Source organism: Taeniopygia guttata, chromosome 4A, assembly GCF_048771995.1.
Source record: "Taeniopygia guttata chromosome 4A, bTaeGut7.mat, whole genome shotgun sequence".
Lineage (NCBI taxonomy): Eukaryota > Metazoa > Chordata > Aves > Passeriformes > Estrildidae > Taeniopygia > Taeniopygia guttata.
The window spans coordinates 11,657,089-11,683,267 of NC_133029.1; the positions used below are offsets into that span (position 1 = coordinate 11,657,089).

Below are 26,179 nucleotides of genomic sequence, written 5' to 3' on the forward strand. Positions count from 1 at the left end.
AGACAAGGCCCTGTTCACACATCCTCTGCTGGACATTGCTGTGCCCATGAGGGATGCCTGTCCAAAGCAGTGTGTGGCTTGTGCTCTGACATTTGCTAAGACCAACACCTGAATGACTCACCATGACTCTTCAGAGTGCTGGATGAAGAGAGTAAATTTTACTGCAGATTTGTCTTGGTATATGCCATATCACTCAGTTCTGTAGGAAATTACCAAATGCCCTTAAACTGTGGCTTCTAAATAAGGAAGGGGAACAGTGCAATTTTTATTGCTTGGAAAATGATGGCAGAGAAAGTTGCACTAGGTAGTTGTTTTCATCTATGTTTCTTTTAATCAATCACAGAGGTTGACCTGTGACAGCTAAATCATAGCATGTAGCCAAAACACATGTACCTCTGCCTGTCTGAACTTGGGATTAAATTCTATGGCTGTTTTAAGCCAGAGAATCACAGGATCTTTAAGGCTGGAAAGGACCATTAAGATCATCAAGTCCAACTTTCAACATCACCATGTTCACCACTAAACCATGTCCTCATGTTTTTTGAACACTTCCAGGGATGAGGATGCCAGCACTTCCCTGGGCAGTCTGTTCCAATGCTTCATAATCCTGTCTGTCAAAACATTCTAAACATACCCAACATAAACCTGCCCTGGTGCAACTTGAGGCCATTTCCTCTCATCCTGTCACTTGTTACCTGGGTGATGAGACTGACACCCACCTCACAGAGTAGGTCTGAAAGAAGTTTTCAGATCAAGACCACATTACTTGTTATTGCAAAAAAACATATACAGTCATTTATTGGAGATGGCATATTGAAGAGCACAACTGATCCTCTCCAAACACAGCATTTGCCTGGAGCTGCAAGGAAGATTTGTTTATTTTCTCTGTCCAAATATAATTTCTGTCTGGTGCAGTGTCTGTCTAACTTTGCTGGTGTGTGACTGATTGTCTTCAACTTGGACTTGGTTTCTTTTCTAATGCTTTTTAAATGAAGGCTAATTGGAGGAGTTCAGACTCCCCCATGATATCATATTCTCCTGTTGAATGTGAAATTAGAGTCATTGTGGATTGTTTTAATAAGTGCCACATTTGAGCTTTGAAAAATTTTGTCATTAATACTGATATCAGCATACATTATTCTGTGCCTTAGAAAAGACTGGTTAGAATCAGATTAATTAACTGCAAATATACTGCATTGCTCAAAGCTCTATTTGTAAACCTTGCTTCCTAATCAGGACTGTTCCCAAAGCTTTATCTGTCATTTTAATGGTGCTGACTAACATTGCTTTAATTAGCTGCCTCTGTGAAGTACCAGGCAAACCATCTGTGTGAATCCTTTTAATTAACTGAGTTCAATCTAAGGGTTTTCCCTGGCATTCTTAGCATGTCAGTGGAAGCAACATACAATGTATAGGGTAAAGATGTTATAGCATCCATTGTAAAGGAAATGTCTCTGTTTCTGTGGTTGGCATTTATTCTGTAAGGGCTCAGACTCCTGTACAGAAGTTGAGAGGCCATACTTATATTTGCCTACAATTTTAGCGTGATCAAGATAAGCCCATGAGTCTGCAATATGGATAGCAGTGATTTATCACCACCATTAGCATGAGGTAATGGCAGGAGCCAAGATCTACAACCTGGGCTTCACATGACCTGATATGAATTTCAATTTATCCTGTAAGTAACTTCAGAGGTTAAATCTGGCTGAAGAAATCCTTCAGATTTTACAAACAGACAACAGAATACAACTGTATCAAAACCCGATTATTTTCAAAACAATTCTTTTTTAAAAAGTAACTAGAAACTACAGTGGCTATGCCTAAATCCTTAAACCCAAACATTCCTCTCATCCAAACATGGGATTCTGTCCAGCTTCTTTTGTCTACCTGGGCTGTTTTTCACTGATGTCCCATACTCACAAGGTAAATTCCAGGCTTGATGAAGCAATAGAAAGTATTTCCTTCAGGATTCAGCCAACATATGTGCTTGAATGCTGCTTTTTTGAGATTGTACTGTGAGGAACTGTTGATCTGTACAAAGAATTTGTATCAACTAAGACCTGTAGTACAACTTGGTGTGAAAGTCAACTATGAACTAGAAGTGCATACAGGTATAGTTCACAGATTTCATGAACTGTGGTACATTTGACAGAGCATGCAAAGAAACAATATGGCAAAAGTTTTGCCATGAAGGGATGCTACCTCAGTGGGAACTGCAGCACCAATGCTTTCCTGACAGCCTGACAAAACAGTGTTAGATATGACTTTCATAAACCACAGAAATCTTATGGAACTTTTCTGATTCGGTGGAATCTGCTCCAATCACTTATTTTTTCATGGAAGCCTGTCTGGGTTCCTGATGGTCTACCCAAACTTGATGTGTCCAAAGGCCAAGGTTTGAAGGGAGAGTAAAAAATGTACACATACCCAACTTTCCAGTCTTCTGGGGAAAACAGATTCTGTATCACATGGATCACAGTCAGTTTTGGAAACATAATCTTTCAGCTTTTTATGTTTACAATTCTATTCCTTCCTGGATTGTTATAAAAACTTGGTCCTGAGATGCTTTACCCTTACTTGGATATAAAGCAGAAGAGCATCAGTTATTTGTTACTAATCCCTTGAATAGCTTAGACAAATTCCATGGGCAGTTCCTGATGTTTAAAACATTGGTAGTTTCTGCAAAAGCATTTATGTGCAGAGTGAAAAGCAGCAACCAGCTATGAGCAATCTAACCTTTTGGGAAATAGGAGATGACTTATTTGAGGAATGGCTTTAGGATCCAGGCCTTACTGCAATCAATTAAGTGCTGAACTTGGATCCTTCTGGATAAAGACAAGAGGTACAGGTATAATTACTAATGAACAATTTAGGACACTACCCAACAAAATGGGAAAACCACCGTAGAATCAGTACAGGCATGTACAGGCATGATAATCAGTAAAGTGTTTATGATGTGGCATCTGAAAGACAAAAGCATCAGCTGCTCTTGGGCACTCCTTGCCACTGGGGACAAGGAGACACCTGGCCTTGCTGACAGTCCCTGTGCTGTCCTGGCCTGCGGTCAGTGACAGGCTGAGGTGAGTGTCCTCCTGACGTGGAGACTCATCGGCCCATGAAGGCACAAGCAAAGCTCAACACCCTCAGCAGGGTCTGCTGGGACCCGCACAGCGCCTCAGCAAGGGTCTCTGGGGCTTTATTGCATCTCTAGGAGGTGCTTTCTCCTACAATATTCTGTTCGTTTGTGTTAGTACTTAACACTCTCACTATTGCTTATTTTAGTATCAGAACATCTGGCAAAGAACATTTTTTAAAATCCTACAGACTCTTGGCTTGCTGATTTAGAAACTATTTTTAAACTGCAACATTCAGTATCACCTAGTGTCATTTAATGAAAAAGATACGCTTTTAGTGTCCAGCAGAAAGGCTGGGTGTCCAGCCTGGCTTGGCTTTTACAGTTTGTCTATTTTATTAACCACCCTTATGAAAACAATCTAGTGCTAGACAATATGAAATTAATCACAAGGTCTAGTGCCTTAAGAAACTTACCATACTGGGAACTGTTTTGCACATAGTCTGTTGTTTGGTTTTTTTTAAAGCAGACAGATGATAGATTATAAATTTGAATACAGAGAGGATTTTATGAAACATGTTTTCTGAATCAACACAGAGCATAAGCATGTACAGACCAAGAGACTGAGGATTGTTTTGGAACCATATTCAGTAGGGAAGCAATTGGATTCTGCTGTAACTCCAGGACAACTGTTTGCACTGACATCTCTTCTGCACATTTCCTAGTCCCAGTGAGTTCTGCTACTTAATGTACACAACTGAAGTGTCAGTTTAGTTTCAACAGGGACTCTGGAGCTCTCTGGGCTGTATCCTGGTGCAGGAAACTGTCCTTGGACACCAGCTGGCCAGTGATCTCACATGCTGCTTTCTGAACTCCTCAAGTTCTAACAGCATCATGCAAGGCTGCATTACTGTCCTTGTAACTTAAAATTTGCTTAAGAATTATAGGTTACCCATTCAGAAGCCACACATAAAGAGCAATCATGAAATAAAACACAATTATTGGAAATATGCTGACCACAAGCATTTCTAATGCCAGAGGGGAACAGGACTCGAGTATCAAAGTACCTCTTCCTACTTTGCATATTGAAAATTCTGTGAAACCTGAATCAGCTCAGGTACACACACTGCCCAACACAAGTGGGCAGTATTTTCGTTATCTGATATATGCTCTTGGAAGACTCTTGGCTCAAGTAGGAGTTGCACATACCCCTAGGGTCTCTTTGTTAAAAAAAATAGTTAATTCTCCTCTTTCATAGAGTCTGGGTCTTTTCCCTAGAAACAAACTATTCTGTAGGGTAATGTTCTCACAGAAAGATATAGGGATGATTTTTGTGTACTAAGTCTCTTAGTGGTTTCCATAGCACTGTTAGAGGCTCACAGAATAGGCTTCATGCTCCGCTGCAAAAGATTAATTCCAGGAGGCCCCAAAATACTGAAGTAGTCTGCAATGACAGTAATGAGGTAACTTACTCATGTGCAGAATGGCAAATGGATTCAAACTGAAATAAAGTTGGCTTAGATTAGATATTAGAAAGAAATCAATTACTGTAGGGGTGATAAAGACCTGGCACAGGTTGCCCAGAGAAGCTGTGGCTGCCCCATCCCTGGGACTGTTCCGGGTCAGGCTGAACAGATCTTTGTGCAATCTGGTCAAGTGGAAGGTGTCCCTGCCTATGGCAGGGGCCTGGAAGATCTTTAAAGTTCCTTCTAACCCAAACCATTCTATGATTCTATGAATTTACTTTTCTAGTTACTTTTGATTGCAGACAGTTAAAGCATGTTTGGATCCTCTGCCACCCTGATGTACAAGAGGAAAACACAGAGTAAACCAAAGCACTTCGTGAGGGAACCAGGGCTAAACTCCTCTCTCCAGCTTTTAAAATGCTATGTGCCTCTTCTGGTTGCTGGAACAGCCACTTTGACAGCAAGATAAGCATGTAAAGATGTGGACATTTGTTGAGCTGCTCAGATTAACAATGTCTGAACTAGCCTTCTTTCACCTAAGGAATCAGAGCTCTGAAAAAATGGTAATGAGTCCTTTGAATTCTTCAGCCAAAGCTCTTCCCAGTCCTGGAGGAATCTAAGTGTTAGTAACATTCCAAGTAAAAGATAAAGAAGGCTGCCTCCAGGCACAAATACTCTATGTTAGGTTGTTCCCTCTCCTACATACAAGACAATAGAAGATGGCTATTGTATATAAGAAACAGCTATTCGGTATTTGGAATGGAGGAATAAATATGTGTTTATAATCTGATCCTTACAAATTCAAAACAGAGCAGCCTAAGACTTAAAAGAGGTGAGGGAAGCATCCTGCAGAAATTATGCAGCTTGCCAGTGAGATTTTCATCATAGTTATGTAGAATAAATCCTGAAGAACTCTGTTGATTGAACTAACCTTGATGCTATGTGTGCAAACCAAACTGTATTTTTGAAATAATCTTTAAAAAGAGCCTTATGTGTATATGGAAAAAAGATCACATAAATTATATTCTTCTGTGTTTATGCAGTGTATTTCATGCAGAAATAGTACTTTATATAACACAGAGCACTTGCCTATTTTCCTGCAGTTCCAGTGAAACTAAGGTACAGTAAGAACAGCAGGTTTGCCCTGTACTCAGAAATCAAATTAAAGCTTGCTGACCCATTTGCACCAGAAAGACCAGTGCAAAGAAGCAGATAGCTGGGAGCATGGATTGCACAAAAATTCTGCCACTTTGGTTCACATCCCCAAAAAGACCTTCAGTGCAGGAAATGTTCCATGGCCATATTTTGGCATTTAGGTATGAGGTCCTGCGCTGGGGCTACTTGGTGAGAGGGGCCAGATGCAGAGGTGCTGAAAAAAAGAGAGTAGATGGGGAATCTCTGTCTTACAGGCAGTGAGGGACACCATGGAGCATAAGCTTCATGGTGACCTGGGATAAAACATGCTCCATTTTCCTCAGAAATTTTCTTATCTATCAAACTTTCCTCAGGGTCTGTAAAAGCTTCTTGCATACTTTGCCTCAGAAAGGCAGGAAACCTGTCAGCACCTTTAAGTCAGTTCTACGTATTCCAGACTTGCTCCTAGGGCAGCTTCAGGGCTGGATATCTAAACTGAGCCCAGAAAGCCAACAGCACATGGGGGAATAAACTGCTATTGCAAATTGACTGTTTCAAGGTCAAAACCACCAACTGCTGAAAGAAGACATTTTACAGTGGTAAAAACGTTTTTATCGCTGTCAGATCAAGTAGGGTAAAACACAAATATTCTAGAGCTACTTCATCACCAGAACTAAGTCCTGATTGATCATCTCATGAAAATACAGGAATTTCAGACAGAGAAAACCTGTTTCAGTGCAGGGTTAGCTTCTAGGGGTCAGCTAGGATTATTTTAAACAATTTTTGTGGCTGGAGGTCCTTGGGGAATTGTAGCATAGGAGACCAAATGGATTTCTTTCCTACTAAAAATTCTTTTGCCTAATTTCTTCCCTCTGCTTTTGTTTCCACTCTACATGAATGTGTCACCTCAAGGTCTGATCTGAAGTCCATTGAACTAAATAGGTTTGGAACCTGGCCCAAACACCTACTTTGTGTGGCACAGGAAAAAGGCAGTTTCCTCTTTCATCTTCTGTCTCATATTTCTACCATATTCCTTAGAATTTCTAGAGAGAAGGACTATATCATAGTCAGTAACTGCATCTGTTCTCATAGAAGACCGAGTCCAAAAATTATCAAAGTTAATAGAAATCTGTTGACTACAGTAGAAAGTGGATCAAGCTTCAGTCCATGTGCATTTGGCCTTTTCCCTCAGTCATGCATCACAATCCGAATGATTACAAATCTGTTTTGTAAATTTGTAATATTACAAATTAAAATGACGTGTTAAGGTTCCTTTAAAGAACAACCAAAACTGTGCAATGATGTTGTCTTTAAAGTAGTGGTAGAGGCTGATAACAAATGTGGATGGAAAAGTTGTTCACTATCCCAAAACTGCAAACACCAGCTCTAAATAAAATCCATATGTGCCTCTTGGAGGTGCAGGTGTCAACGATATTGAGTCACAAAATGCTTTACATTAAAATAACTTTAAGGACCAGGTTAAGCTCCAAAAACTCCAGGGTAATTTGGAGTTAATCACCACAGCTAGTCTTTAATATGGTCAGACTGTAGAAAGTGTATGAAATTCATTGCTTGAAGGAACTAGCAGCACCTTATCTAGACACTATGAACTTCCATCCAGATTCAAGGCAAAGACATAGTTTCAGTTTAAACATTCGAAAGGCTGTTGCTTGTGTTTTAGCTTTCTAGGGCTGAAGTCAAGCTCTTCACATCATTTTAATATATTTTCTGCAGCTTAATTTCCTGTGTTTTCTTTTATAGTTGCATAAAAAATTGCCTATCAATTGCCCAGCAACTCTGAAGGGCTCATAAAACACTTTCTAGGTTGCTCTAGTTTAAATCCTGCACTCAAGTTAAAATATTATATAAATCCACCAATCACTCTACCACCAGAGAAACAAATTAAATGAAGCTTTGATGCATTCTGAATCCTCTCTGAAGTCTCTTTGAAGGTCTTGGAAGTTATCTTGGAAAAATTCTGAGCAGCTTATCCTATCTTATCATGTCAGTCCAAAGAATTGAAGTTCTGTCATCCATGTGGGAATATATGTATTTTTTCACATACATTTTGGATGCTGATATACAGATAAATTTTTAAAAAATTTTTATGATCAAAAAAGCAGAATGGAAACAAGGAATAACCTCAATCTGGCTGTGATAGCAAACATTTCTTGTGAAGATAGTGACAAAGGCAAATCACAAACCAAATCAAATTATCTAAGTACATATCAATAAGAAAAAATTAGACGTCTCCCTGGAATGCCTATACCATTGTATTTCTAAACCAAGTTTACTTCCAAATAAATAATTAATTTTAACTATATGACAGCTACCCATTGTTAGGACTCTCACTTGCTGATGTGAGAAGGGTAGGTGGTAGCAAGAAGATTGCATAGAGAATGGAAGAGCTGGGCACAGTATCCTTCCTCCATCCCAAAAATATTCCTGAATGAAAGGGTGAGGAGACTAGAACTGAGAGCCTGGGAGTTCTGGATATGTGAGCTGGGTAGAACCAAAAGCCTCTTCACCAAGTGGTTTAAAGTATGTGCATTCTGCAAGGGAAAAATCACTCCACCAGAGCATTCCAACAGGCAGGGCTGAAGATTTTGGTTGCAATATTCAGTGCAAGATGTGCTGCATTACACACATGTTTGTATTTACTTATAAAGTGGCTGTCAGATGCTGTACATGCCCTGCACCTTGCAATGCTGAGTCTTTACCTACACTGCAGAGTGCAGGCTGTCACCTGGACTAGCTCAGTTACTGGCTGAAGGTAGCACTGAGCTCACGGCAGGCACATTTTTCCTGCTCCTTCAGCAAGTTTTGCAGTGCAGTGAGTTCTGCACTGTCCCAGGATCTAAAATAGCTAGTTCAAAGATTCAGGTATTACTGAGCCATGCTGCAGTCTACCATGCAGACAGAGCCTCACTTATTTTTAGGTGATGTTCTCAGCCCACTGTTGTGAGATGCCTCATCTGGTACATCTGTATATAGGTGACACCTGGCATTTCTGTGTCTAAAGAGGAACAAAAGTACATCAGAAAAGTGGTTTGAATTTGATAAAGAAAAACAATAGCACTTAAGGAGCTTCAACTTGAGCATGTTACTAATACTGAATGTTCTTGGAAGGCAGTGTGTTTAGTCAGGGCAGCAAGCTTAGAAAACACTGGAGCCAGATGGACTGATTCATACATCAGCATGCAGCCTTATCTGCTGAGAAATCAAACCAGCAAGTGGAATGTGGAAACCCTTTCTGAATCCTGCAATTGTGAATTTTTCCTTCTGATGTAAGCTATTCTTAGGTTTACATATTTGATCTTTAACTAGACTCTAAATACTTTGATTTATAATTGTTGAATGTAGAAATTATACAATCTACAATAAACATTCCAGCTTTAAAGGCACTGTCCATAGAAGTACCATAAAAGACAGCCACAGTTAAAAGCTCAAAGAACTTCTACATGAAGTTTATTTTCATGACAGGAGGCAGAAGCTCTGAAGTCCACTCTAAGTCAAGAGCTGATCCAGAGCTGAGAATGATGGTGAATTCTCTCCCTAACTACAAATCACCTCTCCTCTGATGATGTCTGGAGCATCCTGAGGTGGAAGGAAGGAGATCAAGCTCAGAGGCATGTGATGTCCTTTGAGTCTCACTAATGGGTAAAAAGAGTCTCAGTTCATGTGACCCTAGGTTTTTGGTTACATATGTGTGATGATAAGAAGAATACAGTTCAAATGGTAAAATACTTTTCAGAGCTGCAAAAGCAAGGCATATCTAGATCTGTATAAGAAACAAGGTCTGGATTTTGCCAATGCTAGAAAGAATAGGTTTAAAAAAAGAAAGGTTAGCAGGGAATCTGTGGTAGAATCTGGAGAACCACTGATGGAAGTAGAAGATGCTTCATAACATATGTCTGAAAACTACTTAAGACTCATGATGTCTGGTGCCAGGGAGACAGAATACAAACACTGCATCTCTTTGTGTCAGTGAGTCCAGTGTCACTATGGATGCAGAAGACATTAATTCCAGGGGGAAAGCAGTGCCAACTTTTCTCAAAGGAATCCTTTCAACAGCTCCTTCTCTTAGGTAGCTGAGAAGCTCAATGTCCAATGAAAGATGCTGCCTCCTGGCATTACCTCTGCTTCATTAAATAAGGAGACAGTGATTTGTGCAGTTACACTCTACAAGGCCTGTAAAGGGGCAAGAGAAGAGCCCCAGGTCACTCTGACTAATCTTACTCATTTCTGTAAAGCAGCTCGAGAAATGGAGGGGAAACATATGTGACAGAATATAACAAGCATTTATGAGAGAAATTCACATGGATGGCCAATGGCCAGAGCTCTCACACGTTCCATTAAAAAATAACCAGGAAAACCAGAGAAGTGAATTTCCTGCATATCATGGGATGTTGCACGAAAGTCATAGGACACATAGGAATGGAAAGTCGGCACAAGATCTGCAAGAATGCTGGAGATACCTATTCAGATCAGGCATGAACAATTACCAGTGAAGACAGAGCACCAAATATTATACATATAAGCGCTGCAGAAAGCAGAATGTAAATAACCCCTGAAATCACAGGAGACTCCAGGTTCTCTTTTACCTAACATTGTTACAGATCCAACCAGGGGAAAACCAGACCTTTGTGGGACTCACATTTTTAGTGAGATAGTGCACAGCTAGCAATGTAGTGGCCCATCATTTGTAGTAGATTGATTACAAATACACCTTAGGAGCAGCTAAGAGAAGATAAAAGATGACAATTCAAGAAAGGCTCATTCTAATAATTTTCCATATTTATCAGTTTAAAGATGGAGTACAAAATTCCAGCTGAAGACTATGAATAGGAAGAACTTAACTTGATAAAATGGATATGAGAGTTTATATGCGGTCTTACTCTTCCTTACTAGACCACTGTAGAATGTTTAAAAATCTTCATAGGTATCATAACATTTACAAGCTCATGAACAGAAAAAAGCCAAAAGAGTTCATTGCCAAGGAGCACTTGAAGCAAAACCAGTCAATCTAAAAAGCATTTATGTTTCTATAGTAAATATGATACAAAGATACAAAAAAAATAATAGAAAAGGTTCCTGACTGCAAATGCCAATTATTGAGTAGGACTTCTGTGATTTAACTTAAACTGCCAAAAAGTAAGCATCCAGTTCTCCTGTGTTCCCTCAATAATCAGTGGAGAGTGACAGGTGTATCCAGGGAAAAAAGTCTTCTCATTCTGGGTGACAGGATGAATCACTCTCATGTTTCCAACAGCTGTAAAGGGTATCTAGATTATTGTCTTCCCAACTGAAGCTTAGATTAGCTAGAAAAACAGACAAGATTTTGGGCACACCAGCACACCAGTCCTTCTTTTGATCTGGAGACAAAAGAGGGGTTTGTATTCCCAGCACCTTACTATTTTACAAAGTTCTAGTTTGTCAAAGAAAGCATTTTGCCTTAGAAATTTTCTTTCTTACACAGTAGAATTATAGAGAAAACTCCAATGGATGTTTGAAGAAAACAACTGGATGTTCCAACTCCATTCAACTTTAAATTTGGATTTAAAGTTGAATGGGCTCAATGTCATCCTAAGAAACAAAAGCAGCATCACAGCATCAGATGAGTTATAAGCTCAAAATGGTTCCTCCTTGTCACTGGTTAAAAAACGATTCTAGACACCTAGATCAGATATTGATACACATATCTGATAGAGAGAGTATACAATTGTCAGGGAAGATGAATCCAACCCAAAACTGCTGTGTGGATACCATTTATTATCCAGTGCAGTGAACACATCCATCCCACCTGAACAGCAACCTCCTTGTGCACTCATGTTCCTCTGCCATTGTGCACTTACTGCCTCCTGCTGACGAGCTGTGCTCAGGGAATAGCTGTTTTCCTCAGACAATTAAACTCTCTGGAGAAAGCCAAATAAAACCCCTTTCTGTGATGCTGCATGAATACTCTTTTATAAATGGAAATGTGGGGTGCCACTAAGACAGGCATTTAGGGAAAAGCTCCAGTCAAATCTCCCAGCCATTAGGCCATGTCGGGAATGCTGGAACAGGCTCGTGAAAGATCCTGCTTAGTCTCTTTCATACAGTGGCTCTTAATAATGAGCATATAATAAATGTACAGTCTGGAGAATTTACTATACAGTATCCAATTGGATTTATATAGTCATAAACTTCTGCAGCACTGCTTCTATGATTTACAACAGTCTCTACTAATTATGAAGCTATGCCTGGAACTGAGATGTGAAAGGTAAACGTTACCAGACTGGTTGTACAGTGACACTATACAAATGCACATTTGCCAAAGCAATTTTGAATTGCTTTTTAACAGACAGCCATTGCAAATAACCACATATTTTGGTCTGCTCTGTTGAAAAATACCAAAACCAGAAGCCTAGGAAGTTTGTAGGATGGTTTATTGTGACAGACTTTAGAGATAAGGAGTCTGGAATGGACAGTCGATGAAAGGACTGCTACTTTCTGCCTGGATTGTAGGGGATTGGACTTGGTAGCTTACCTGATCCCTTGACAAATCTATACTTCTGATTTCCTAAACAGAAAATACCACGGGAAATACTGTAACTTACTGTAGGACAAGGCTCTCATGACCTAAATGGATACAGGAGGATGTTTACTTCACAGAAGTTTTCCAGCACAAATATTTAATTTTGTTGTTACTCAGCATATTAAACAACTATTTCAGAAAGGACTATTTGTCACTAATAGGAATTACCTGGGCATCGTGGGCAGCACAGCTGTGGTACATGCACAGGGGAAGCACAGTGTAGACTTGGGCATCTTATTCTGCTGCACAAAACATTTCCATTCTGCAGATGGAACATAGTACATAGTATTTTAATGAAATGTGCCGTCTTACAAATTTCTGTCTTCTCTATTCTACATCCAAACTTTTTTTTTTTTTTTTTAAAAAGCCTTTTTACAATGTTCGGGTTTCACTCACACCGAGATATGCTCAGATACTACCACTGCCCTTGAATTTATGCTGGAGGTCAGAAATCCTTAAAAATCTTAAAATTGGAGGAAGTGTCTAACAATGGATAGCAACAATCTCCATTTCTCTTTTTATTTCCATTTGTCTTTTTCTTTTGAGCAGATTATGCTTAGGAATTGCATTTCCAAAACTAAGACATGGATAAATGGTAGATCTCTGAGATATCCCCTACTGAGGGTTAGTTCAAGACCACAAGAGACAATAGCATCTGTAATTGCTCCTGAAAACTGTGGAGAGCCTTTTGTTTTCCTTTTATTGCTTTCCCAGTAGACAAAAAAACCCAGATGGTAAGTAGCCATTTTTCTAAGAAATATGAGTTAAGTCTTGGGAATAGGGTTCATTATTCATGTCATTAACATAATATTCTATTTGACCACAACTAAGTTTGATTTATAATTAAAACACAGGGAATTTTCATTCTCTGGTGTCTGTAACCAGAAAAGACTATCCATTTCAAATTCCCATTTCCCATCTATAATTCATCCTCTTAATTTACCTCTGAGTTGCTTATATTTATAACAAGAAAGATCTTTCAGCATCAACATTGATACTAAGTTATGACTGTAGTTTTAGGTGGTGTCAGGACTAAACCCACTTTATTTTCATATGCCTTCTGGAGCACTGAAATGTTTTCAGTGGATGTGCAGACTTCCCTAGACAGCAGATGTATAGGCTTTTCTATTCATCCCTTTCAAAATAATTCATTGACAAGTATCTGCAGACCACAGGCTGGAATCCTACTGTTAGATCATTGCTAGCCACAAACTACAGTTGTGCATCTGCTTTGGAAAGAGACACTAAAAATTATTATCACCATCTGTTTCCAATAAGAACTGAAATAAAATATACTGATTTTATAGAAGAGGAGCAAATTTTAGACTGAAGGATCTTCAGAGAATAAGGACTATCCCTGGTCTGCACAGCTGCTTGCCCAGCAGACGTGGGAGCCTGGGAAGTGCTGCTGTAGAAGAAAGGCTGGCACTCCCTGTTGACCTGTCTCCATGTTGCTGACTTGTCCTGTTCTGTGACCTCACTCTTTTTCAATTTAAGTCCTGTGGAATCTCCTGAGGTGAATGTTTACTTTCTGTGCATGGTCAGCTGTAAAAATAAAATAGATGATAAAAATAAATGATATAAATGATAAAATTCTGCAGGCCAACTTTGCTGCTCCACATTGACAGCCAGACTCCACTGTCTGCTGCAGGACAGAGCTCTTTTAACTGATCTTGTGCTTAGTGAGACTGATCTTCCAGCTGCATTCACAGTGAGAGCTGGGAGAACAGCCCCACTGACCAGAGCAGGACTCAAGTGCTGGTCAGTCTCTCTAAGCCAGGGCCAAGGTCACATTTCTGCATCAGGTACCAGAGTGTTGATGCATCTCTCTCCTGAATCTGGGCTGTCAGTGCTGAATGTGGAGAGCAGTCATTTAGCCTGAAGTCTGCAGATCTGACTATGAACACAAGCAAAAGCAAAAACTGCTGCATTTTAGGGAGTAAAATTATGATTTGACAAATTGTGAGTGCTCTATTTTACTTGACAGTAACAGTCAACAGGCTCCACTATGAACTTGGGGGGAGGAGGAGTTGTAAAAGGAAGGGGGAATAGGATGAGAACACTGAATTATGTTTAGTTTTATTCTGGTTTACGTATGAGATTATAACTTGTAAAAATACAATACTATATACACACACAAAACCAGGAAAGTTGTTGGTTTTTTTAATGCCAGGCTGTATAACTTGGCCTCTGTGTAGTTAATTTGCCTTACCTTTTTCCTTAAACATCAGAAGTGTGTGTGCTGGGGGGATGGACAGACACACTGTTTAAAGACAGAGCAGAGATCTGTCTGCTGCCTGGCTGATGTGAATTGTTTTCCACAGACATCACATGGATCTCAATGTCTGTGGCAAGCAAAGACATTTTGATACACTGGGCATAAAGACCCCCGGGGATTTTTTTGCTTTTCTCTGCAGTGTGAGGGAATCAGTTGCTGCATCAGACTCTCTAATGATTCTCAATTATAAATTGTTGAAGGTTTCCTCAAGGAAACATCATGAAACTGATGAAACTTCAGGAGCTTTCATGGTAGGTCAGTGCTCTGAGGGCGTGATTTTGGCCAGGAGAAAGGTCAAATGAGTGTGTGGATGCTACAATTGTTATTTGCAGTCTCCCTTCTAGACAACAAGAGTCACATCCAAGAGATCAGCATCCTCACTGCTGAAATTATCCCAGGTTATATTTGGTGTACCCTCATGGTACACCAAAGGTAAAACATAGCAAACAAGAGTAAAGTCCAATCCACTTCTGAGCCTGCATGTAGTGGAAACTACCATAAGCAGTTTCCTTCTTTACTAAACCTGCTGCCCTGAACTATCACTTTGTCTTCTGCACCCAAGTTAAAAAATAAAACAGACTCTTTTTTGGAGGCTCATAGTGTGTGGGTGTGTCTGGGTCCCAGCAATGCTGTCTAGAGGAGCTGACCAGGCACTTTTCCATCCCTCCAAGCTGTCCAACATCTCTCTAAAAATCATTGAGCATTTATTCTCCAGGATTCCCAGTTAATTTTTTCCCCACCCAAGACACATTCTTCCAGTGATTTAATGAGTGTTTTACTCCACACAAACTCTGAGGGAGTTTTCAACTTGGCATATACATCAGCAAAAGTTGAGTGGAAACTCCTTTTTGCTCTAAAGAAAGACTTTTCCTTTCCTTCCTACTACATTGTTTTTTCTCTCACAGCTGCATTCTGCAGCTAAACTTGTGGGACTACTGTTTGTGCATCTCTGCACTGAATTGTAGTAGCAGATTCCCTCAGAGCAAATGCTGCACAGGGGCTCAATATTTTACACTTGCAGGGAGGGAAAATAGCGAGGAATACTTTATTCTGCATTAAATATAGCAGACAGAACTCAGCATCTGGAGTGTCTCATGTGTTAGTGATTAAGATCCCTCACTGTTTATTTTAAAGTACTCTAACGGACATAAACTGCCCTCATTTTTGTGCCTCCTCCCAGCTGTATATGATATACTATGGGGATCTCTGAGTGCTGTGTTTTTGCATCAGCCATCAACTGATGGGAGCCCTTTCATGTTCTATCCAATTCTCTCTGCTCCCCATAACCTTTTCTCATGTTTCATCATCTCATTCTTCTTTGACTGACTTTTACTAACAGTGATATCTAAGCCTGCTCCTTCAGCACTTTAGGGCAGCAGATGCTTTGGCTGGAAGATGTTGGCAGTGTACATAGATGAAAAGTACCAAACTCAGCATAATCTTCCATATTGGTGGAACTGCAAGGATTATACTTAGGTAGTGGGGCCTTATCAGTCTAGATGTAATGCCCAGCATCCACAAAGCTTCTGGCTAATTAAGGAGCTGTTTTGTCTGTGCTATACAAGTATTTTTTGCCAGTATCGGCCTTCTCTTAATATTTTCCTTTCACTAGGATCACCTGCCTCTATGTCCTGCAGCATGACCAGCACCCACTAGTGCAAATAGGTTTGGGCTTTGTCAAACTGTAGCTACATGAGAAAGGATTCTAGTCAGTGAAGCAAGCAGGAGTTGTAGGATCAATAACTCAGCAGTCCTACCTCTGAACAAAGACAATTAACGCAGTAAACAAGGCCATACGGTTCTAGATAAGGATGCCATCTTTCTCCTACATGGTATTTCTTATCTTGAAACACACAGTATGTATCTGAATCTGTAAAACAGTAAAGAATTGAAAGAGCTATGAATGAAAATTTCCATTCCACATGTATAAAGTCTATTTAGATGTGCAGTTTTCTGTAAACTACTTTTTCTTTTCCTGGAGAAAAAGACACAGCAGAAAGACTCTTAATTCCACATGTCGTTTTTTCTAATATTCCAAACCAAAATAAATTACATTGCCTCCCATTTTTCCAAAATTGCAACTCCTGAAATGATGGTTAGATGGTTTTCATACAAGTGAGTTTATCCTTTCACCTGTTTAGGTAAGAAAATTTAAGTGCCTGATCACTCAGACAGGCTTATGGAAAACAAAACCTCTTGGCTGCAAAACCAAAGCAATTGGTCCGACTCAGGAAAATCCCATGAAATAATTTATGCATCAGCTTTCAAAATATTTTAAGATATTTTGTTCACTAAGCACTTCTGATCTTGCAGTTACACACTTGCAGAAATCCACATACAGGTCAGACCTCAAATCTCTACAATAAAAGGGTGTTTCTCATGTGTTTCCATGTGGGAATTCCTTTCTGTTATCTTAATGATATCCAAGTTCAGTTTAAGTCATTACCTACAGTATAGATGATACTTCAGGATATCTTAACAAAATACCCATCTTACATGTGCTAATCCAAGCCAGGGACAGTCTTCACATTTACTGGGCTAGAAGAAAGTAGCCAGAGCTAGGGACTGTTAGTAGAAGCTGTGATCTGCTTTCCCTTCACACAGGAGCATGACAAATGAAACACAGGATGCAAAAAAGCAGACAGCTTGAGCTTGGCAATTTCTCACTGCTCTTTCTTTGAACAAGGTTCCTGCACATGCTTTTCCTGTGAGTGAGTTCAATGGGGCAGAGGGCTTTTCTGGAACTCACTCTCTTTTGTCTTCCCTCCATCTTCCTTGGAAGCACAACCTGCTGATACTGAGGCTAAAATTTTTTAAGGGCAAATTATGTCTTTTGTTTAAGAAGGAGTCCAAAACCCAACCTGTGCAGGCAGGGGGAGCATTCCAGAGACCCAGTAGCAAGGCTGAAGCAGTCAATAACTCCTAGACTTATTTGGGTAGCTCTTCCTCCTTGCCATGATTTCTGAAATATCTTAACATCTCCCACGGATGACAGACTTTGCAGAAATGCTTCCTTTATTTTGTTTGTATTGTTTTCAATTCTTCTCATCAAGTTTTTGACAGATTTTTTAAGAGACTCTTAATTTTCTCAAAGGATGTTGAGAATCTAATCCAGTTCATGTGAGGCTGTTTTTACAACACAACAGAACAGTCTTGGACAAGCTTTATACTAGCTGAAAACTTCAGCACAATAGTCTTACACATGGGACAGATCCAGATAATCTGTCAGGTGTTTACAGAGGTTACTAAATAGAATTAAGCACACTCTTGACTCAGGATATTTGAAATAAAACAGATTCTCCAACTGATGTGTTATGTTCTTTATGATGCACTATAACCTGTACAGCTTTAGGAAAATGTACCCCAAATATGGGTGTGGCCTTATTCAACTAAATACAGGATTAGAAGGAGGAGAATGTTCGAAGGTTTTGGACATATTTTTCTGAACCACATCTGAAAATATTAAGTGACTGTGACAGCTTTGTTTGAAGTCTACTTACGTTTTACTTGTTCTAGTTTACCTCCATCTATGAAAAGGAGACAGAGCACACCAAAAAAGATAAAATTAAAATCCTCCAATATCCACTTTCTTTCCATCTTTATCATCAACAGGAAAAGAAAGAGCCTCCAAGAAGAGAATGTGGAGCTGTTGGGAGAAAATATTAAATTAATTAAAGTAAAATCTTGTAAGATACTTAATTATTTCATCCAGCACACAGAAATCATAAACTGCCAGAACAACAACAACAAAAAAAAATCTGTATCACGGATCTTCCTTTCATGGAAACAGCTTTGCCTTCAGATCATTTAATTTTTGGAAAAGGGGCCGCATTCCTATTCCTGAAAGCTGAAAACTGGATATTTATTCTCAAAATGTCCTTGTTTTATTTCAAAGCAATCTGGCAAGTAAGCAATCTAAATTCTTAAAAGTTCTTTTTCCCAAGGAACTAGTTTGGGATATGTTCTTGTAGAGCATCACTTTTAGATGTATCTGTGGTGTCAGTTGCTACGCGTTTGCTTCATCCTAAAGTTAACCTTGGGTGGCCCTGGAGTAGAGGTCCTGCACTGTGGAAATCCCTGCTCAGGGTGAGCCACAGGCCCTGCTGCAGCCAGTGGGAGTTTTCCTTATCACATCTAATAAGCTTCCAGCACTATTCAGCTTGCCCCTCTCCCCACCACTATTGTTCTGCTACTGTGTATAATTAATTTTTCTAGAGTTAACCCTTCTGCTGCCTTGATAGCTGAGAGCAGAGTGGCGGAATGACTTGTCATCTTCATTCCTTTAGATCTTTAATGTCAAAATCCTGCATGGTGGGGCAAAGCTTAATTTATTCTTTTCTGTGTGGTGCAGAGCTGGTATTGTTCTTGTTTCATGTGTGATTCTGTTTTCCTTTTTCTGGGTTTTAATAAGTGAATTATGTTATGGAAATAATTAACCAATTAACTAAGGTAGATTGTTTTTTAATACAGTCAACTAACTTAAGATTCTACTATTTTGCTGCTCCAATGTTTATAAGCATTCATTGCTAAAGTGTTATCTTCCCAGAGTGCACTTGTCCATAACATACAATGTTGGAAAGATTTGGGTGTGATTTTAAAAGCCTTGGTATGGATTCACTATTAGTTTTACAGAAGCTTAAAAAACCCAAAAAGAGTTGCTATTGGAAAAATGAGCAGTCTGTTTTGTAAACTAATTTGGCCTCTGCAGATTTCATGTAAATAACGGAACTGTATATAAATATGTCCAAACTTATGGATCATCAAGGCAAAAATAATAATTTCTATATGAATAAGTAAAGTGGTTGATAACTTAAAGAAACTAAACAGTAAGTTAAGAAGCCCTTAAAATGAAGATCTTCCTATTAAGACGATTGAGACCCAGGATACTGTACAAAGGGTGTGTGATCTGATGTTATCAGCAGCTTCATTGCCTTCACTGTTCAAGAATTCTCTGTATTTCCAAACCACAACCACAATGGACATCTTCCTTAACTAACTAAACCTGTGCCACTGCTCTGTACTCAGTAAGCTCATTCAAAACAATGCAAATTGCCTCTGAAAATGTTTAAAGAAATCCCTTCTTTAAAGCACAGTGCCTGTTCAGTAACTAAGCATAACTTTCCATTTATTTTGTAAGCTGAGAATAATGTTTCGATTTCAGAAGAAGGGTTTAAGTAATTTTTCCCTTTCCACATATTCAAATCACATAGGACATTTTTGAAGCCAAATATACTTTTAAAAACCTGTTAAACATTAAAACATCATAATTTAGTCCCAGGACATCTTGCATGCATTCAGAACAACAGTAGCACATCACTGGGACTAGCAGAAATGTGAATGTTTAAATACTTCAGCCTTCTTAGGAATTGCTTAAGCAAACAATAATTATAAATGGCGCACAGTTATCCCTTTGTGCAGCACCGTATCTGTTAGCTAGGTTGGTTAGTTGGAATAGAAAGGCTGGGAAATCCACCCATTTTAAATGTCAGGTCTTCAAAAGGAAGAACATTACAAAACTGTGACTGCTTTTTTTTAGAAATGCTGCACAGTAATGTTAGATGGAGGAGTTAATAACAGAAATGGGATGGAGACTTTTGATGTCTTTCTTAATTCTCTTTAATTTCTGTATTGTTGTTACTCCAAATATAAACACATACTTTTCACTATTAGGACACTCCCTTTATTTCCCCAAAGGGCAATGTCCTAAAAAAAATTCCTGGATTTAAATAATCACAGTTAGCATTAACCTGTTAATTATTGGTGTATTTTCTGCATTGTAGAAACAATTAAAGTCATCCACATCTTACATTAATTACTTCGTGAAATAAAGCAGAAGGGGCTCTGTTTAACGCCTCGCCCTCCAAAGAGCCCGGTTTGCTAACTACAAGAGGCAGTGTCCGGCCTCGCCACGTTTTACGATTCGGGAAAAAAACCCGCAAAATCCAAAAATGGCAGCGCGGCGGGCAGCTGCAGAGGCTGCGGGGCTGCGGTGATGCAGCGGCGGGGACAGCTCAGCCCCGACGGCCGCGCTGCCCTCCATCACCCGCACTGCGAACCCTCTCCCTCCGCTCCTCCCGAGCCTTCATCCCAGCGGCGCGTCCGCCGCTGCCGTCGGGAGTGCCCGGGGCCGGGAGGGGACCCCGTTCTGCCGGGCTCCGCTCTCGCTGCTCCGACAGAACGGCCCGGGAAGCGCCCGGGGCCGGGAGGAGAGCTCGGCTCGGCTCGGGCCAGGTGCCGGCGCTGCCCCGAGGGGGCGGCGGGACACGGACGGCGAAGCGGACGGACGGAACGCCCGGGAGGCGTCGAGTCCCCGCGCTGGGCTGTCTGTGCCGCGGCCCCGGAGTAACTCCGGCAGCGGGACCGCGCCTTCCCGGGGCCTCGTCTCGGACAGCAAAGCTCACAAACCTGGGGCAGGGCTGAGGCCGCTCCGCTCCGCCCGGACACCGCCGCCAACTGCGCTCGGGTTGGGACAACCGCGCGGCTCCGCGCTCCGCTCCGCCGGCTACGGGGGGTCCGGCCAGGCGGCGCCGCTGCTCACTCACGTTGCCATAATCTTCTCCCGCGGCTTTTAAGTGTCCCCTTCGATTGGATAGCGGGGGGGCGAGCAGGGGACGGACGGGGTCCTGCCACCGCCGCCGCCAGCCCTCGACCCCCGAGCGATGGACGGGAGCGGAGCGGGAGGGATCCGCTACGGCCGAGCTGCGGGCTGGGCGCTCCGGAAGGTCCCGGGCTGGGGCACCTGCCACCGCCTCCCGCCCCGGCGAGGAGCGCAGCGAGGCCCGCGGCCGGAGGATGCTCGGCGGCGGGTCCTGCCCCGCAGCCCCGGCGGCGGGAGGCGGGGTGAGCGGGGCCGCCTCCGCCCCGGCCCCCTCCTCGCCCGCGCCCCGCGCCCGCCGCCCGGCACCGCGGCGTGACTGACACGGCTGGGGTGGAGCCCTCCGCCACGGGGGGCCGCGGACAGGGGCGACGCCGGGCGCGGGGCTCGGAGCCCTCCGCCCCTCGGGCTGCCCTCCCGCCCCTGGGGCTGCCCTCCGGCCCGCGGAACCGCCCGGGCGGTGCGGCCATGCTCCGGTGCCTTCAAACGAGCTGCTGGTTGGGTGACCGTGGCCGTTTTTCCTCCGCGGGAACAGAGCCCCACGGGTGGCTTTCTTGGAGAGCGGACTCCACACCGAGACGGCTCCTTAATGGGCTTCTCCTAGGCGGTGTGCCCCCCGAAGCAGACCCGACCGAGTTAGCATCCACTGCGATCTGCCAGACACCTTCTGCTGATACCCCCTGGTCTGATTTATTGTGTTAGAAGGTTTCAAGGTCACATTGAGATTCTGGTGGAACTAAATTAAACCCATGACTCATTATATGCTTGGTCAAACATTCTTTTTCTGTCTTCTTGTAGCCCCTGTAACTAATAAGAAGAGATCAGTGAACTCTTGACAAATGATCTGAGAAAAAGGGTGAGGTATGAAAAGACATCATGTGGAGAAACAAATTACAACCTATTTCCCCTAGTTTGGGACCAGGGTGTTTGGGAAGCACTGCTGGGAGGTCGTACACCTCTCAGGCTTAGTAGATATTTTCAGAAGGCTGAAAATTGAGCAGAACTTTCATTTCTTCCATTGTACTTTAGCTGGACAAAACACTGAAGGTGCAGTGTATGGTGAAACCTTATACGAGCATGAGGAAAGCATAGATGACTTACTAAGGCTTTTGTAGTGTGACTTTATGAGTTACCAAGGCTGTGTGTCAGACAAATGCAACTATATAACTTCTAATATTAAAAAAATGAAAAGAGAAAGTTCTGGAGCTAAGCATTTTGAAAACACTGCTCCATGTCTAATTGTGTGTCACTCTGCCACTGTGTCTTGCTGTGCACAGGCAGTAACCCATGTACCTAAGGAAAAACCATTGCTTAAAGCTCTTAGCTCCCAATGTGATGCCTATGGCTGCAGACTGATAGTTTTGGAAGAGCCACTGTATGAAACAGAGATGGGCAAACAGGGGAAAAAAATGGTAACTCTGAATCAGAAGTATGATTGTAACTTGCACATGAAAACAGAAAACCTGCTCTGTGCAAGCTCCAGTCCCACACAGGTTTATCCATGTTCATGGAGCAGAGTTAAGCACATGCATGTGCTTCTAAATTGTTGGGCTGTAGGAATTGTTTTCCTTTAGGTGTTGTGCTGGGTTAGACCGTACAGGCTCAGCCTGTGAGATGAATTGCCTCTGAATAATACAGACACTCAGATGTGTGACTGAACTGATCCTATTGAAAATCTTGGTGAGTAGGAACCCACAGGTCTTTGCAGGTATTAAACTTTGTAGGTTTAATAGTTTGGGTTGATAGCGGCTACATGACTTTAGTAAATGCAGCTTTGGGCCTGGGCAGAGCTCAGTTTTACTGCAGAGACATCCTCCAGAAGAATCCACCCAACTGTGTCAGTGTTTTCCATGTACTTTTTTTCTCCATGTATTTTCTTCTCTGTGCTGATACAAATCTAGTCTGTGTAAAGACAACAGTAATTGTTGCAGTACTCTTTATGCCTAGTCAGTGTAGTAGTAATGAGAAGTGAATTATTTTCTATAGACTGTGTGACCTGAATTCTTTCGCAGAGGGATTCTTTGAAAATAAATTCCTTATTTGGCCTGAAGAGTGCTTTGGGAAAGTTGCTATAGATGCCAGCACTTTCCACTGCATTCTGTAAGACTGTTTCAGAAGATGCTGCTGTCTGATGGTCTCTGGAGATACTAATTCAGGTGCAAGACCTTTGCTGAACACAGAGATATTTGAACTGGTGTTCTTTATCCACTCTGGCAGATTTAGATTGTAGAGAATTGACTGAAAGAGCCTTTCTCTTAAGTGAGGTTTGGGGACTCACTGAACTGGCAACTTAGTGGAAACCCAGACTTCCAAGGGCAGGGTGCTCTAGTCTGACTCCCAGTCCTGTTCCTGCTGCTCAGGCTGTTCATCAGTTGCTGGGACGTCCCTGAGGGCTTCTGACTGAAGATGCAGTCTGGTGTCTCTCTCGGTCACCTACAATGGCTGCACCTGTTCCTTGTCCTTCATCTTCCCATGGCACAGCGCCGCAGCAAGGGCTGTGCTTGCCAGGCCACAGGATAATGTGGCACATGCTGGACATTGTGCATGAGCAGAATGTTCACAGGTGGCCTTTTGGTGAGTGACCCTTCTGAGCTGGCAAAGTTGCCAGTGCCCCTGGATCCTGGGAGTGCTACACCTATGCCTGAGCACTTCCTTTTCTCCCAGCTCTGGCCAAGTCCCACCAAGAAGGACAAGGACAAGCCTCCACTCTTTGTGTGTCACCACAGCCTGTTATGCTTTGCCTTGTCTCACACCTAACACAGCCCCATGGTAGGGGTCTCTGTTACCCCTTAGAGCACAGCACTGACAGCTTAGCAAACCCCTTGCTCTGTGCTCTTGCTCAGCAGTGGGCTGTTACTGCCACTTGCGAAGCTCAGGGCTGCTGCACACGTGTGACACAGAGAGCTCTGGACAAGCATCAGACCCACAGTTACCTTTCATGCTGCCAAGCAGAACTGACTGCTTGAATATGCTCTGCATTCTGGTGTCCAGACAGGAAGGAATTGCTCCCAACAGTGAGCATTAAAGATTGAAGGATGCCCTCAGTTTTTAAAAGCACAAAGATTTATCCATGCAATTCTCATTAAAGATAGATAATGGAAATTAAGCAGATAAATAATGTGACACTGCCAGTAGAAGTCCACGTCCCTGTGCTGTGCCTCACAGTGACTGAGCAGCATGAAGGTATCCTGCTATTATTTCTCAGTTCTTTTGAGGGGAAAAAAAAACAGGCTAAAAGATTCATGCCAATGCTAACATGTTTACACACCATGTGGAGTTTTCTTAATTGGAACAGACATTGAGCTCTGAGAGATATTAGACACACAACACAATACCCCTGGTTATTTTTTTTTTTCTTCTGTTTATCTATGGTTAAATTTTCACTCTAAAAATGTATGAAAGGAAATCCTTAGCATAATGATGAGCATCCTCTGATTTTTGCATTCCCATGAATTCAGTGAAGCCCTTTGGAAAATGTATCTTAAGATGCTAAAAATTATTCCCAGGGTTTTATAAAAATCTCTAAATTACTTTTTGTGGTTTGGATCAGCCCCCCCCAGTTATCATACTGGGAATACAATCTGGATGTTCACCAAGCAGGCTTCACATATACTGTTCAACAAAAAGAGCTTCAGATGTGCATGATTTTGTGATTATGGCATAGAATTTTGTGATTATGGCATAGGGTGGTCATGAGCATTCTCCACCCTCCTGTTTTTTCTGTAGCATGGACTTCATTCACAGTGTGTTGTCAGTCCTCTAGCACTAGAAATTAATTTATTTATTTGCCAGTGAGACAGATAGACATAGTGAGCCTGAGATTTCAATTCAGTTTGCTAAATAACAACAGCATTATGTAAAATGTCAAATTGCAGCCCAATTCCTCATTACCTTGCTGTGGATATATTCAGATGGGACTAAAGAGTAGCTGAAAGTCTTACATTGTTCTGTCAAAAAATGCAAATAAAATATATCTCTTTAAATTTAACTTCCAAATAAATAAGTGAGAAGAGACCCGACCCACAAAACCTGCCAACAGCAATGAAAATGCAGGAGAAGACAACCACACAATGTTTCATTCCATCCTAGAATAAATGACACTTTGCTAGATGGGGTATTGAGAATCCCAATGTGTAGAATAAATATATGCACTCAGAGGAGAGGCCCTCCTGAATTTTGCATGTGCTCATCATTTCCTCAAAGTGTTCATCTGCAGATGTTTCTATCTAATCTAATCTAATCTAATCTAATCTAATCTAATCTAATCTAATCTAATCTAATCTATTCTAGATATTTATAAGATACCTATTACCACCACAATGTGTGTGCAGCTGTAATTATGATCCTATAATTCTCTGAAATACCTGTCATGTCAAAAACTTGAAGACAATTTGTAGGAATATAGATGTCTTTGGTATATTGATGAGATGCATGAATGGCAAATCCAAATCTTCAGTCCAAACTTTTATCTATAATTCCTGCATTATAGATACATAATTTGAAAAATGCAAACCATATAACGTGCAATAGCATCTCAGTGACTATTTTCAGCAGTTGAAAAGCAACATCAGAGAATCTATGTAAGTGATGATTTCTGAGTTTTGGGATCAGCTTCACCTTCATTGTTTTTTCACTACCAAACATTCTTGAAAACAGCAGAAGTTGGCACAGTTCACATAAAAACAACATACATTCTTTCTTGCCATTGCAATTGTTGTCTAGAATCACACTTGGTAAAACTTTTCAGGAGTTTAAAAGAATCTCAGTTATTTGCTTTTAGTCCTCTATGCAGAAGAATTGCTGGAACAAATCTTATGGATTAATCATACCATGATAAAGATCCACTTGCTGAGGCATTTGTTTGCAGCTGGCTTCCACCAGATAAACCCAGTCAGTCCTGTCTCCCAATGCATGACAGAAGGCATCAAGGCAGGCTGAATGAGGCTCAAATTGCAATTCAAATATACTTTTATAAGCCTTGCTTAGTGCTGCTAACCTCACCTTGGTAAACCAAAGACAATAATGAAGTTACTGAACACCTTGGGTATTATGTCAT

The 26,179-nt window shown here is 41.4% G+C and overlaps 1 protein-coding gene across 3 annotated transcripts in view; it reads right to left on the reverse strand.

The window, feature by feature from the left end:
• The window catches only part of CHRDL1 (chordin like 1), a 37,813-nt gene extending 16,381 nt beyond the window's left edge, over positions 1–21,432 (reverse strand). Inside the window, exons 1-4 of one of the 3 annotated variants that reach the window (XM_072929159.1) lie at positions 20,934–21,432; positions 18,029–18,174; positions 16,286–16,398; positions 12,419–12,512 (exon numbers count right to left, since the gene is read on the reverse strand). In XM_072929159.1, coding sequence (XP_072785260.1) covers positions 12,419–12,512; positions 16,286–16,398; positions 18,029–18,134 — 313 coding nt within the window. In that variant the 5' untranslated portion in view covers positions 18,135–18,174; positions 20,934–21,432. The remainder of the gene's footprint in view (positions 1–12,418; positions 12,513–16,285; positions 16,399–18,028; positions 18,175–20,933) is intronic. The other 2 variants (XM_030272652.4, XM_030272651.4) reach the window with 2 other exon arrangements.
• Between the last annotated feature and the right edge of the window lie 4,747 nt (positions 21,433–26,179).